Genomic DNA, 14,799 nt, shown 5'->3' on the forward strand with positions numbered 1-14,799 from the left:
ATAGCATGGAAATAATGCACAATAAATTTGCTCTATTCTTATTATCTGTCACCTTCAATTCCAGTCAAAGCTCCCTCAACATCAACACAGATACAGGAAGTTGCATACAAGCCATTGTCTTTGAAGGAAGGGGATGAGAAACGAGTGGTTATAACTTGGTCTGAATCTCCGGAAGATTTCTGGTGTCAATTGGAAAGCATGGTAGCTGATTTGGATGCTTTAAGTGAGATGATCCAGGCACATTATTCAGCATTAGGTAAGTTTTGTGCGGTTTCTCAAAAAAACCTTGCTATATGTAGGTGGACAGGTGTTTAGTGAAAGGTCAAGGGACAAAGAAAATATTAAGATTTTATTATGTCTTTATTCAAAATTATTAAAGTAAGTCCCCTTCTTAGGGACACAGAAACACTAGAAATGGGAAATATGGCAAGTAGAACCCAAAAAGTCTCTTTAATAGATGTTGGCAATAGTGTTTCCCCTATGTAATAGAAAAGTGTCCCCATAGTTGATTAGGTGGTTGATTCACAAAGTTTACTTGTTTCGTAATTGACATAATTTTACATACTATATTTGTAGGTGATGATGCTGAAGTAATCTCTGATCAAAAAGTTGGTACCCTGTGTGTTGCACCCGTTGAAGAAGAAGGTGTTTGGTATCGTTCACTTATTACAGAATGCAGTAATGACAAAGCAACAGTCCAATATGTAGATTATGGCAACACAGGCGTTCTTTCAAAATCAAAGATAAAAATCATTCAAAACTCTTTTCTTAGCCATCCAGTGTTTGCTTTCCATTGTAACCTTGCTAGCATCTTGCCTAAGGATGGTTTATGGAGTGCAGAAGCCTCTGAGGCCTTTGAAGCCGTTGCTTTTGAAGGTACTTTAACAGCATCTATAAAGAGTATCAGTGGTGTCCAATGTTCTGTCACCTTAGTGGATGATAATGGTGTTTCCTTAAATCAAACTTTAATAGACTCTGGTTTTGCTGTAAAGATGTCTAACAATATTCAGGCACAGAGTACTTCTGAAGATTATCAGTATGTTAAGATGCCAACGCCAATTGATCCACAAGTTGAAGTTCAAATATCTCATGTTGAAACACCTCAAAAGTTTTTTGTTCAACTTACATCTAAAGCTGAAGAGCTGAATCAGGTGGCAACTAAAGTGATGGATGTTTCTCCAGCAGCTACACCATTAACAGAGGCAATTGTAGGAGATGTCTGCCTTGCGAAATATTCACTAGATGAAGTGTGGTACAGAGCTGTGATTACCGGAACAGAAGATTCACATATATTTGTAACATTTATTGATTATGGCAACACGGATGCTTTGCAACTACATGGTCTTAAAAAAATGCCTTCTGAATTGCAATCGATTCCTGCCCAAGCTTTAGAGTGTACATTGCATTCTGTAGCACCTTTAGAAGATTCATGGGAAGATGCTGCATGTATTGCCTTTGAAGAGGCTGTTATAGAACAGTTGTATGACGCAACATTTTCTGGTACGTCTGTAGAGCTATTCACCAAAGAAGGAAACAATTTGAAAGATTTTCTGTTTGAAGTAGGAATTTGTAAACATTCAGAAGTTGCACCAGAAGAAGACACAGCAGCTTTGCAAGATTCAGTTTCTGTTGAAGAAGCAGGTGCTGTAGTGGAAGATGAACAGCTCTCTGAAATTGCAAGTATTGCCAAGTTAGTTGTAGATGAAGTCATTGAAGGAGCTTTAACACACCTTGAAGATGAACTCAGACAATATTCTGATTCAATAATTCCACATAGAGAAGACCTTAGCAGCACTGTTAAAAGTGAAAATTTGACAGTCGATGATTTATCTGTAACCCAAGACATAATAGAATCAAAGGAACCGACAGACACCACTGAAAAATCTGCTGATGAACTATCGACTGAGAACATTATCATTGGTTCACAAACGGTTGACCAAATTTTGGATGATATTGTTGAAGCTTCTCTTAGACAATCCAATCTCATCGGAACCGAAGAAGCTGAGAGTACTGAAGATGTTACCCATAATGTGGAAGATGCCAGTGAATCTACAGAGGATGTTGGTTCGACCGATGTTGACACAAATTGTAACACCGTTTGTCAAGATGATGCTTCATCTGCTAATGTGACTTTGACCAAGAAAGCAGGGTCTGTCACAGAAGAATGGGAAGTCATCAAAACTCTTGAAGGAGCAGCCAAAACAGATAATCTTGAAGATTCAAAAGAAAATAAACCACATGTAAGTCTTGTCAATTTAAATTTAAATACAACATAATCTTTTATTTTTTTTCTTTCTGCTATTGAAATATAGTTACTGCTTGATTGAATCGTTGATTATTTCAGTTAATGAGTTTTCCACATATCATTTCCAGTTTAAATGTATAATAGTTCCCTTATAAAAAGTGATTTCCAAATTGTCTTAATTTGGCAATAGGACAAAAAACGTGTGGCAAGAAAACCTTGGAAGGTGAAAAGGAATACCACCCAATCATCTTGTTTTGTTTCATAGGTAAGGGGTTACTTATAATTATCAACAAAAAGCACTGGTTCGCTTCCAAATTTCGCTATTCACAATGGATGAAATTTAAAAACTCCCGGGTGATGTTTTTATAACCCAACGTAAAACACTAACCACAGTTTTGTTTTTTATTATATTTTTCACAACTTTATGAATATAATTTAATATTTTTTTAATTGAATTATTACTGTTGTTGCCTTTGTTTATAGATATTGTGTATGTACTTTGTTTTATTTAGTTGCATTGATTGTCTCTACAATAACCAATGGACAACACGTTTAGTTTACACCATTATTCTTTAAAAAAATGTTAAAACTTTGACTTTAAAATTAGTTGTTTTAGTTTTAGTAAGGATTTATGACATCTACTGTACCAGCCAAAGAGTATTGTCCAATGATAGGATTAAGAAATAGATACAAATGTTTTGAATTAATATCACTACTTCTTCGGAACAAAATTTCACATAATTGAAAGAGTATAAAAAAAGATGATTGAAAAAAAGATTTAGCGGAATAAATGTTCTGCCAAAACTTTTGGTGCGAATTAGTAGATGAATAAAAATTCAACTATGATGAATGTCTGAATACCAGCATTTAAGTCTATTAATAGCCGAGTCACTCTTTTATGTACAGTTTTTACTGTAATTACTAAATGTACCATATTTTATTTTTTAAATCTTTTTTCAATAACATTGTTTTGAACTTTTTCTCTATTTTATTTTAATAATATTTACATTTTGCATTTTAAACGTTCTTTTTACTTGACAGTCACAATAATATTTTTATGTCAAGCTCTGAATTTTTCTCCCATCCCTATTACTGTACTGTATTATGTGTGCAATAGTTTTCATTTTGACTTGGATGGCACAGTAACGTATAGCTCTGTGTCTACACTACTGTATCAAACTAGTTTAGAAGAAAAAAAATGTGATGTGCCCAAATATGGTAGTGGTATGCCCAAATATGGTATGACATCATGTCCATATATGAGAATTTCACACTTATTTTGTTACATAGGCTTTAGAGTACAAACAACATTTGTATTCTGTGTGTCAAATTTAATCCATGTTCTCTATTTTCCAGCTGGATAAGGTTTACAAGTTAAAAATTATTATCATGGTTTTTATTTTACAATTTTTGTATTCATAATTATAATATTATTAATTACTATTTAATTTTAGGTAGCTGTTGAAGATTTGAATCCTGTAGATTGTGAAGATCAACAATCAAATACAGAGAGCACTGCTGAAGATGGCGACTTCACAGAGGCTAGCATTAAACCAGATGGTTTTACAGAGACTAAACCAGATGATCTCAAGTTAGATGATGATGATGAGTTTCTTGATGCTGTTGAAGATATTATTATGCAAAATCCTAGCAAACCTGACAACCTTGAAAATCCTGTATCACAGGAGCCTAGCACCCTGCCTGAAAGTGACCAGCTTGAAAATCCTGGATCAGATGAGCCTAGCAGCCCATCTGAAAGTGACAAACTTGAAAATCCTGGATTAGAGGAGCCTAGCAGCCCATCTGAAAGTGACAACCTGGAAAATCCTGGATCAGAGGAGCCTAGCAGCCCATCCGACAGCGACAACCTGGAAAATCCTGGATTAGAGGAGCCTAGTAACCCATCTGAAAGTGACAAACTTGAAAATCCTGGATCAGAAGAGGTTAGCAAACCTCTAGAGACTGATTTAGAAAATGTTGAGAAAGAAGTGGTAGTAGAACAAATACATGAAGAATAAATAACCTGTAGTTTACACATTAAAAACTTGAAATATAAACAATTTATATATAGTATGTGCTATTTTCAATTAAATCTATTTGAACCTTTTAGGAAGAAATAGTGAAAGTTTAAGGGAAAATATAGATTTTTTTTCCCGTCCAAATACAGGTAATTGGTAAAAGGAAATTAGTGAATATCGCACTTAATGAAGAAACATACCAGATCTTCATTATTAATGTTAATTACATCAACATTTTTTCACTACAATGCTTGATGTTGATTTAAAAAAAAATATTTTAATGAGATTCTCAAAGTCTTCTCTAAGTTACATGTTCTGGTATTATTTTGATGTTAAACAACCAGCCTTTGTATTGTACGAACTGTTTCAAGAAAAGGTCTCGTAAGCTTGGTTCCCACTAGAACGTAACGCAAGGACGTAAACGCAACACAAGCGTTTTAACCAATGACAAGCGAACTTATAGACTGTTCGCAATCACAAGCGAATAAGCCATCGCTTGTGATTGGTCAATTCACTTGCGTTGCGTTACGTCCTTGTGTTGCGTCGCTAGTGGGAACCACGCTTTAGATAAATTGGTTTAGTAAATGATTAGTTTGTTTAGCTATTACACTGAAAAACACATAAATTGTTAAGATATATCTCCTCAGTTTTGAAATTTCAATAATTTGTGTTTTTTCCCCAAAAAATTATTTTAAAACCTTTATCTTGAAAATTTAAAATTGTGAGCTACTAGCAATAATATAAACTTCCATAACTAAAAAGAGAGTTTTTCAGATATATGCCTGTATGACTACCTACTATTAGTGTGGTTAGTCCTTTTCGCTTTTACGCCGCCATAGTAGATATGCAGAAGTAGATATGATTAGCCCATATCTCAATCACCAGACATTTTAGATATATAGAAAACAAAAAAATGAGATAATCAAAAAGAAAGAAAATCAAGTAAGCGTTCCTTTCATTATATTTTGATTATTATTTTCTACATTTTATTGATAACTATGTTAAGAATGCTAGTTAACCTTGTTCAATAAAGTTTTGCATTTAAGATTGTTACTTTACTGCTGCAGTGTTTTACTGTATTACTATTAGTGTCACATAATGATTTAGATATTTCTATGAATTTCGGTTTTTAGTCGCTTGCAACACGATTCAATTCTACAGCTCACTATGTCGGTTGGTCGGTAAACACTAACTTGTATATGACCTCATCTTGATATCAGTTTAATCTAGCTAAGTTAAATTTTCACGGTATATTCCTTATGGCCAGGAATTGATGTGGTTATGTTTTCACGGTGCGCAATAAAAAATTACGCGGTCTACGCATGCGCACGGTTTAACGAAATCACGTTTGTAATATTATCTCACAAGCATGAATCACAATAAAATAAAATTTGGTACTTATAAATTTCAGGGAATTTTCTAAATTTTAAATTTTAGAAATAGATTATTTGGTAATAAATGCAAATTTGTTTTATTAATTTACAGGGTAATTTCACTCTTCCCTGATTTATTAGATACCCAATTCACACTCTAACAAGTAGTTTGCATCAATCATCCAGGATAATCTTACGAATTACTACACGTTCACACGCTTACGCTAGTTTGTCACGGTGTAATGAGATCACCCGACCTGTTTGTTCAGAGATTTTACCTGATGTAACACGGAAATGCTTATACGAAGGTGAAGATGTGTTACATTGTTGGAGATTTGTATAAGTGTGAATCATATTTACCACTTCTTTTATTAACTTAAAGAAACTCGAATACACAGTTTAAAATAACTGTTTTTGTGGAGTCGTCAGTTGTTGTTTTCCGTCATAATGATATAATAAAAACATGAAAGAATATTGCAATTTTATTTCTCTTGCCAACTTTGAACAAAATAATACTATCGTTGTAATATTTCTGCTGTTCAGACTGAGAGAAAAATTTAACAAGTAAAGAAAGATTCTAGAATTAATATTTCGGTTTAGTATTAATAGTCAATCTCTTCAAGTGACATGTCATTCATATGTTTTCCTAAACTTGGCCGACGATATATAAGGTTTTCCGAATGTTTTCGATGATTCATGTCGTCATCGTCAAGTGGCAGGTTTGATTCTTTACTCCACGCCTGTTTCACGGATCTTGGAAGAGATTTCGGGCGAGAAACAGAAGCTAAATCGGAGTTGATTAATTCACCAAGTGGAACCGGCAGGTTATCTGCTGCCTGACTCATCAACCCCGTGTCACTAGATGGTGGATTGTTTTCATTCAATTCTGGAAGGTATCTTTCTTTTGTAATCACCAGTACATCATCAAAAGCTAAATGATTTGAAGAAGAAGACTGACTTCTAGTTTTGTTCATCATCGCCGATCTGATAAGCCTTACTCCTTTTGTTGAAAAGATGTCATCTTGAAGTGTAGTTTCTTGTAATGAAACCACTCTGTTGGTTATTCCTGCAGATTTACTTCCAATTGATCTGTGATGTTTCATCCAAAACGAAATGTCAGTTTTCTGCTTTTCAATTTTTTGTATACTCAAGACATATCTTAAGCATGCTTTAAATAATTCTGGAAGTTCATTCAAGCTTCGGTCCCGTCGTATAACATTCCTAAATCTCCGTGTAACTCTGTCGACATAATTTGGATGAATTAGAGAACATAGTGTCTCTATCTGTAACCTGTTATCTGGATGAATTCTATATTTTTTCTTGTTTTCAAATTCGTCTGTAAGCCAGTCATAAGTAACACAGAGGCTTTCTGGATTTCGATTTTCCAAGTCTCGTGCTCTCGATTGCTCTTTTTTAACTGTTTCTAATCGTGCTATCTGTCCATCTAATTCCCACATTAGAATTTTCTGAGGAACAAGTGAGTTTCGGTTCATGGTTTCACCCGTTTTCAATCGCCGACTAGTCCCGAAGGATCCCGCTTGTGAACCTTCTTCCTCCTTCCTCTGGGGTTTTAGAGGATTGACCATGAGTCCTAACACCGTGTCCATGGTTTTGGTTCGCGTACACCGCGTCCATAACCCTTGGCACGCGGTAGATACTACTGTTGGCCTACTGCAGCCTCCGTCGATGGTACGGTTACCTCTCTGCTGAGTAGAATAGAAATGTATTGACTTGTCATTATTGTTAGGCCTAGACACTGTTTGTTCTGAGGAACAAAGTCCGTGATCTTCATAATAAGTCATATCTTTTAAACATTCATTGTTGCTATGCTGCGCATAGGAATCTGGTTGCGTAATGATGATAAGTATTGAGTCACATTGCTTTTTTAAAATTTTAAATGACAATTGAAACTAAGGCCTAATCAGAGAGATAAGGATTTCTATATATAAAAAAACGTTTCGCCGTCCTCTGTGCTTACACCACCCACCTGATAGGCCTACCCGATTATGAATCCTCTTGGAAGGAGACCGCGTTGCCATGGCCAAAACCACTATCACATGGCAACAAAGTATGATTGTGACGTGCGCGTTACGTACGTACGTACGCACGACGCGTCGTCAAAAGGCAATTTTATTTTCTCAGAGTAGAGTTATTATAAATGTGTCGATGTCATTTATCAAATTCATTCGAATCTAACTAATTTAACATTAGGAAAACCGAGAGGTTTCTTTGCTAACGTAAGAATAAATAAAATTATTTTTAAAAGTTTAAAAGATTTTGGATATGATTACATTTGGAATAATCACTCCAATTGAATGTAAACACCGATCTGTCATGGGTGGATCATGTTGATGTTATACTTGCTGTTCCAACGTTTTTATGTGTGATGAACCGTGTAGGCCTACCTATATGTGAAATTTATGTGAAATAAATATTACTTGAACTGAATTATGCACAATGCTGATAGTCGGTTTGTGAAAAATCTCACTAACGTGTGACGGCTACCAATCATGTTGAATAACAAAAGACCGTGACATTTAAATCTTCATTTAGCTGTTGATTAAATACCCGTTCGCTAAATCGATCTATTGTATCCTTTACATAAGTCATAATTATTTCCGACAAATAGGCCTACTTTTTTTATGTAAAAAGAAGAGTATTTAAATACTTTTCTAACAAAGTTTTCTTAGACTTATGATTTTTAGTCGCGTGGAAGCGACTCTATAGTTCACTATGTCGGTCGGTTGGTCGGTCTGTCTGTCTGTCGGTCTGTCTGTCTGTCGGTCCGGTATCACTATGCGTTTTATCGCTTTCTGACCTTATCTTGATATCAGTTTAATCTAGCTAGGTAAATTTTTCACAGTATATTCCTTATGGCCAGGAATCAATGTGGTTATGTTTTCACGGTGCGCAATAAAAAATTACGCGGTCTACGCACGATTTAACGAAATCACGTTTGTAATCATATCTTCACAACCATGAATCACAATTAAATAAAATTTGGTACTCATAAATTTCAGGGCATAAATCATCATATGGCAATACAATTACGTGCGTAGCGCATGTAACGCATGCGTACGCGCGCTTAAAATTTTCAAAATTTATTTTTGATGAAATAAGAGTACGTTTCAGGCAATTTTAAGCGTTTACAAAATTGCCATGAGTGCGCATACTTTTGCGCGCGCAATGCGCGTTAAATGTTATTGCGCACTCTTTTTGCCCGATTTCTGTTTTCTTGACTTACTTTTCAACTCGAAATTACGTTATACGAGCACGTCAAAAGTGACAGGCTACGCACGTGTAAATTAAAAAAATATAAATGTTTTTAAACATTTCAACATTTTTAAACATGTTCAGTAATTTCGGTCAGTATAGTTCACTATGTCGGTCGGTCGGTCTGTCTGTCTGTCTTTCTGTCGGTCTGTCTGTCGGTCTGTCAGTCTGTCTGTCGGTCCGGTATCACTATGCATTGTAGCACGCGACTTAATGGCTGTTGGCCTTGTTTTTAAACAGTGGCGTGTAATTAATAAAAGAAAATATTTAAAATATACTGTATAGGCCTACCCCCATTTTGTTTCTTTTTTTTTTCTCAGCAGGTTCAATTGAAAATACATTCACTATTTTACGCAGACACCTTGTGTTCGAATTTATATGGGCGTAGACCTTATTCTTTATACCCCCCTCCCTATGACCCCGCCTACTCAACAAACCGACTAGCCCAGCTGTGCCCCGTTTTCCTTTCCTAATGCAGGTTCATGCCCGTCTCACTCAATGTCATAACATTAATTCTAGTGATGATGGAATTCAATTTAAACAGACACTATTAGTATTATCGTTTATCTTGATACATGGAAATGATCCACCAGGGCTTCGATTTCACAATGATACCAAGGTCTAATAAAACAATTTATCATCATTGTAGATAATATTTGTTGATTTATGATAATGATGGTTTTAAGCACCGATTGAACACGAACAGAGTCCCTAACACACAATATTAAGGTTGTAGCTCAAATGGAAAGAAATTATGAATTAATAGGCATATTGCTCGGACATTTCTATGTTTATTAAATGGAAATGCTCAAAAGTTAAGGGATGATGCTCCAAAACTTATTATTTTATTTGAATCCAATTAATGTTTCTTGTATGACTATGAGTAAATTTCTTTCAATTAAAATTACTTTTCTACTAGACCTCTGGTGTTTTCATTCTTTGTAGAATGGGATTGAACGACTCTTCCTTTATTTCACGATATAATACCGTACGTAAAAGTTATATTCACCACGACTTTCGTGTGTTTGGGGGGCGGGGTGCGATTTTTTTTTTCGTACATAAGTTGGGGACCCCTTCATCAAACGTCACAAAATAAACATGAATATTATAATTCATCAGTTAAATTTGTTGTTCCGTGTGCACCCAAGCGTATAGCAACAAGAAGTGATTACACAACTGCGATACGATACTTTCTACAGTAGGCCTAGGATTATAAGTCAATTCACGCATGGATTAAAGAATAGAAGGATATGCATCGACGTGAGATCAAGGGTTCCTTGACTCTCGCCGACAGACTGCGGACCGCCCACAATGTTACAGTTTAATTAACCGCAGGGTAACAACGAAACGGTCGCGTGCCTAATATATTGTTTACTGCACATGTGCAACGACATTTAACCTAGTTGGCTACGCTTCTTTCGCGCGTTCTTTGGTTGCATGATGTTTATGGTCAACTATTGACTATGTTGGTTTCTGCCGCGATTGATCTACGCTAATGATTTTTTTATGATGATTAAAGTAGCATTTTATGACCTGTAGTAGCCCTACATCTGAGACAATAACTATTAGTTGTCTCATTTGTTGTAAAATTACAAAATCAGCAAGAATGCTAGCCTAGCTAGGCCTTGTACTAACTAGGCTAAACTGGGCTAGTAAACCCTATGATTTGCCGACATTGATACTGCCTAGGTAGGCCTAGGCTAATCTTAAATACTCACCGTTGTCTTACTTCTTGTGTGAATAATAATAGGTAGGCCTACTTCGTTTGTTCGTGATCAAGTTTGCCCTGCGTGTACTTTTCAAAACGACCGCTAGGTAACGAATCGCAACTATACATAGCCAGCCAATCCCGGATCAGGGATCGCTGTTTTCATTCAATTAGGCCCGGTGATTGGATGTGATGTGGATGACATAACCACTAGCCAATCACCAGGCACTACAGTTTAAATATAATCACATCGATAATTAAGGAGATTTATGAAGAAACCACTGCTTAGCCATATATTAAAAAACACGATTGTTGTATGTCTGAACACCGGCCACGCTAACAACATACATGGTCAAATGCAAAATTTAATATTCTATAGATTAACGCAATTTTTAATGACAGAAGATGGCAGGCAAATAATGATAATTCAAATATAAAAATTGCATATTTTATTAATATTACCAACTACTTAAAATTACCAGTCGTAAGAAAGTGAACTTTTCGTAGTCCGATTGTGATGAAACTAAAACAGAATTATTCAGCAATATATGTTTGTTATCAATTAATCATCGACGCAGACATGTCAATAGAACATTCAGACTGCGCATACGATTTCTACATGGTTACGTTTTGGTCTCAAAAAAATGTAACAGTTGATTCGCAGCGTTTTACAGAGGGCCGCGGTTAGAGACATGGAGTTCAATGAACGTGTTTGTTTGATTGGCAGCAGTGCTTTAGTATAGGCAAGCGCGTTGTAAAATCGTTTGATGTCACCGTCGATGCATATCCTTCTATTCTTTAATCCATGATTCACGTGATTGCCTTCGCGCACTCTTCTTCACACAAAATGTGTCGAGTCGAGGCTATCGACAGCTAGGCAAGTACGGCAAGACATTAAACTAAGTAGTAATTCATTGGACATAGCCCAAAGAAAGCTTAGACCCACAAGAATAAAGAATGTGTATAATTTGTGTACTGTATTTTTTAAATTCTGCTATTTTATTATCAAACAATATGCATGTACTCAAAGGAACTTTAAAAATGCGCGTATATGAACACATGAGATGGGAAGATTTGACCCACGAGAATAAAAATGTATTTTTGTGTAATGTTTATTGTTTAATTTTGCTGACTTATTACTCGGATTGTGTCATACCAAAGATAGTGTAACTATCTTTGGTCACAATCCGAGTACAGTAATTGTAATATATATACCTAATACACACACACCCACACAGCTACTACTAGAATAGACATGGGTTTAGAGACAATAATTAGGCCTAATAGTATTAATAGAAACTATGGTTTTAACACGTAATTCTTTAGTAAAAAATTATATTAAAAACACCATAAACTAAAGGCTGATTATTTCGACAATCCACACAAAACGCCGCTATTCTTCTATGAAATCGCACGCCGCAACAACAGCGGAGATAGGCCTAGAATCGTACCGCACTTGTGTAATCACTTCTTGTTGCTATACGCTTGGGTGCACACGGAACAAGACAATTTAACTGATGAATTATTCATGTTTATTTTGTGACGTTTCATGAGGGAGTCCCCAACTTATGTACGAAAAAAAAAATCGCGGCCGGGGTGGGGATGGAGACAAGGATTAAAGAGACGTTAAATGGCACATTGTGTCGTAGAATTCTAAATACAAACACAAAATAACAATTCGATAAATACTTTGTGTTTGCTAAATTTTATTGTAGTTCATAATGATATCTAACAATAAAGATATGCCTAAACTACAGTACTGATGTTGTGATGGTCTTCACATACATCTATGCAACGTATTCACGTTTAGTAGTGGTCGTAGTAGTGACTACATGATTGGAATCGTTATCGGTATATGTTGTGGTCGTTGAGGATGATGACGACGATGATGATGGACGACCTTTTCGTAGTTCTATCTCTACTGATGTTGTGATGGTCTTCACATACATCTATGCAACGTATTCACGTTTAGTAGTGGTCGTAGTAGTGACTACAGGATTGGAATCGTTATCGGAATATGTTGTGGTCGTTGAAGATGATGACGATGATGATGATGATGATGATGACGACCTTTTCGTAGGTCTATCTTGATTTTTAACATATCGACCTCGATCTAAAGTATACACCTTTCCATTGCGTTTGTAGCGCCGAACAATGCTCCATTTGTGTCCATAGTAAACGTATAAAACGTGGCCACGATACCTGTAACTAACACAACATCGACGTACAACCATACGCCCGCGTCGGATCACCAAATAACAGCGGTTTCCCCTCCATTGTATTTGATATCGTCGGCTACGTTCCTTACGCATACGTGACCGCATTTGTCGTCTTCTAGAATGGTAACGTTCTTTTTGGCAACGATAACGTGGACGGGTAGTAGGTCTAGGTCGATTTTTAACATATCGACCTCGATATAAAGTATACACTTTTCCATTGCGGCTGTAGCGTTGAACAATGCTCCATTTGTGTCCATAGTAAACGTATAACACGTGGCCACGATACCTGTAACTAACACAACATCGACGTACAACCATACGGCCGTGTCGGATCACCAAATAACAGCGGTTTCCCCTCCATTTTATTTGATATCGTTGGCTGCGCTGACATCGCATACGTCGCCGCATTCGTCGTCTTCTACGATGGTAACGTTTTTTTCGGCAGCAACATCGCCGTACTTTCTTCCTCCGTCTACAGCATAATTTGACTTTATCTGATGTCTCATCCGATATGATAACATTTTGTGGACTAACATTCGATACGTGAACTTCTAAGTTGATATCAGGTCGTGAAACTGAAGTGATTTCATTTTTTTCGGTTTTGACAGCTTCTGAATCTCCTTTCACAGCTACCAAGAACAAGACAGACAACAGAACAACTCGAACCCACCACATGATTCTGTTGAAAGACGACAAAAAGTAAAGAATTGAAAACAAAAATTGTGCTTTATGTGTTCAGTGAAACGTTAAACAATATGTAAATAACGTAACAGTACGCTCGTTGTATCCAAAACAAGCTACCGATCTATAATAAAGACTACAAAAAGATCTGCTTCAATACGCTAGTTGTTATTTGATTATCTTAAAGATGTATTGTTCCCCTGCCTGATAAAATAATTATTTACATTTTTTTTGTTGAGTATGCCATTTCATATACTGTAATAGTTATCCACTTTGACCAAAAATTAGATCGAACAAAAATGTGTTTACCTGAAAAAACCGTAAATTAAAGCAAAAAATACTCAAATATTGGCTGCCAGCCAATGGATTTTTGGGTGAATTTAACCATTTATTTTGTCATTTTATATGGGAAAACATTTTTTCCGGTTTTTTTCCCACGGAAGTGGTTAACTTTATTAAAACTAAAAAATAACCTATTCAAAGTCTGATTTAATTAATCTTAATTTTTCATGTTTTTGGGGACAATAGGCCTACATCTTAAACCAGCATATTCACCCGATTGAAAACTGCTCAAACTCAAAGAAACTCAAAAGAAAATACAATACATACCTTACAATGTCACTTTCCGCCAAAAGTGCACTCCAAAAACTGGTTGCAAGATGCGATCTTCTTTTTTTTTAAATAGCTTTTCAGTTGTTAATGTGCTGGCCCCATCATTTTGTTTAAAGTACCATTAAGTGCCCTCAAAGTTGTTAAGTGTTTATATATGTTGGATGTTCAAAATCCACTTTTTAATTTAGGTATTAACAATAAATAATCTATTAAACTTTTAAAGCTGTATCTCCTTGACTGGTCATTCAATGTTAATTTTTCTATTGATTTTATTCTTTCTTTTATGTTGGAAGAAGTTGAAGTAGGCCTACCTTTAATTATTATTGTTTATCAAAGCCATACGACATACCCCCCCCCCCCCCCACCTCCCTAGATCCGCACTTAAACCTCGAAATGTTATTATTTATTATCCATTCGGATCCAATCTGGTCTGGGATGTTACAATTTTAGACGTTCAGTGGAATCGCTCTACTATACGGATCATAGGCCTAAGCTCTTCTCCCATATCTGCCACTTTCAAAATCACACGTAACAATATAATAATTCATAATCAAATATAATACTGATATGCCTTCTTAATAAATAGGTTTTATTAACAGTTTGATTTGATTTGATTAACCTATCAAACACAACGCAATCGCGATTAAACAAACATAAGCCTCTTCACCCA

At 35.7% G+C, this 14,799-nt stretch overlaps 4 protein-coding genes across 5 annotated transcripts in view; 1 reads left to right on the forward strand and 3 right to left on the reverse strand.

Moving 5' to 3' along the window:
• Nucleotides 1-5,321, forward strand: part of LOC140063233 (tudor domain-containing protein 15-like) — an 18,218-nt gene extending 12,897 nt beyond the window's left edge. Inside the window, exons 3-6 of one of the 2 annotated variants that reach the window (XM_072109737.1) lie at nucleotides 65-256; nucleotides 577-2,240; nucleotides 2,436-2,510; nucleotides 3,700-3,835. In XM_072109737.1, the coding sequence (XP_071965838.1) occupies nucleotides 65-256; nucleotides 577-2,240; nucleotides 2,436-2,510 (1,931 nt within the window). In that variant the 3' untranslated portion in view covers nucleotides 3,700-3,835. Of the gene's footprint in view, nucleotides 1-64; nucleotides 257-576; nucleotides 2,241-2,435; nucleotides 2,511-3,699 lie in introns of both variants that reach the window. The other variant, XM_072109736.1, reaches the window with a different exon arrangement.
• LOC140062809 (uncharacterized protein C8orf76 homolog) overlaps nucleotides 1-10,903 on the reverse strand; it is a 27,790-nt gene extending 16,887 nt beyond the window's left edge. The window contains exon 1 of the mRNA XM_072109149.1: nucleotides 10,628-10,903. The gene's annotated coding sequence lies outside the window, so the exon portion shown is untranslated. The remainder of the gene's footprint in view (nucleotides 1-10,627) is intronic.
• On the reverse strand, nucleotides 6,135-7,668 carry LOC140062807 (uncharacterized). The gene is made up of 2 exons (XM_072109146.1): nucleotides 7,624-7,668; nucleotides 6,135-7,342 (listed from the first exon to the last, which is right to left on the reverse strand). Exon 2 carries the CDS (start codon nucleotides 7,241-7,243, stop codon nucleotides 6,239-6,241), a length of 1,005 nt encoding a protein of 334 aa, XP_071965247.1. The 5' UTR covers nucleotides 7,244-7,342; nucleotides 7,624-7,668; the 3' UTR covers nucleotides 6,135-6,238.
• Nucleotides 10,904-12,200: 1,297 nt separating the features above from the next.
• On the reverse strand, nucleotides 12,201-14,152 carry LOC140062528 (uncharacterized). Its single transcript, XM_072108781.1, has 2 exons — nucleotides 14,127-14,152; nucleotides 12,201-13,515 (listed from the first exon to the last, which is right to left on the reverse strand). The coding sequence occupies exon 2, from the start codon at nucleotides 13,509-13,511 to the stop codon at nucleotides 12,567-12,569; it is 945 nt and encodes a 314-aa protein (XP_071964882.1). The 5' UTR covers nucleotides 13,512-13,515; nucleotides 14,127-14,152; the 3' UTR covers nucleotides 12,201-12,566.
• Between the last annotated feature and the right edge of the window lie 647 nt (nucleotides 14,153-14,799).

This window comes from Antedon mediterranea, chromosome 11, assembly GCF_964355755.1.
Source record: "Antedon mediterranea chromosome 11, ecAntMedi1.1, whole genome shotgun sequence".
NCBI classification, from domain to species: Eukaryota; Metazoa; Echinodermata; class Crinoidea; order Comatulida; family Antedonidae; genus Antedon; species Antedon mediterranea.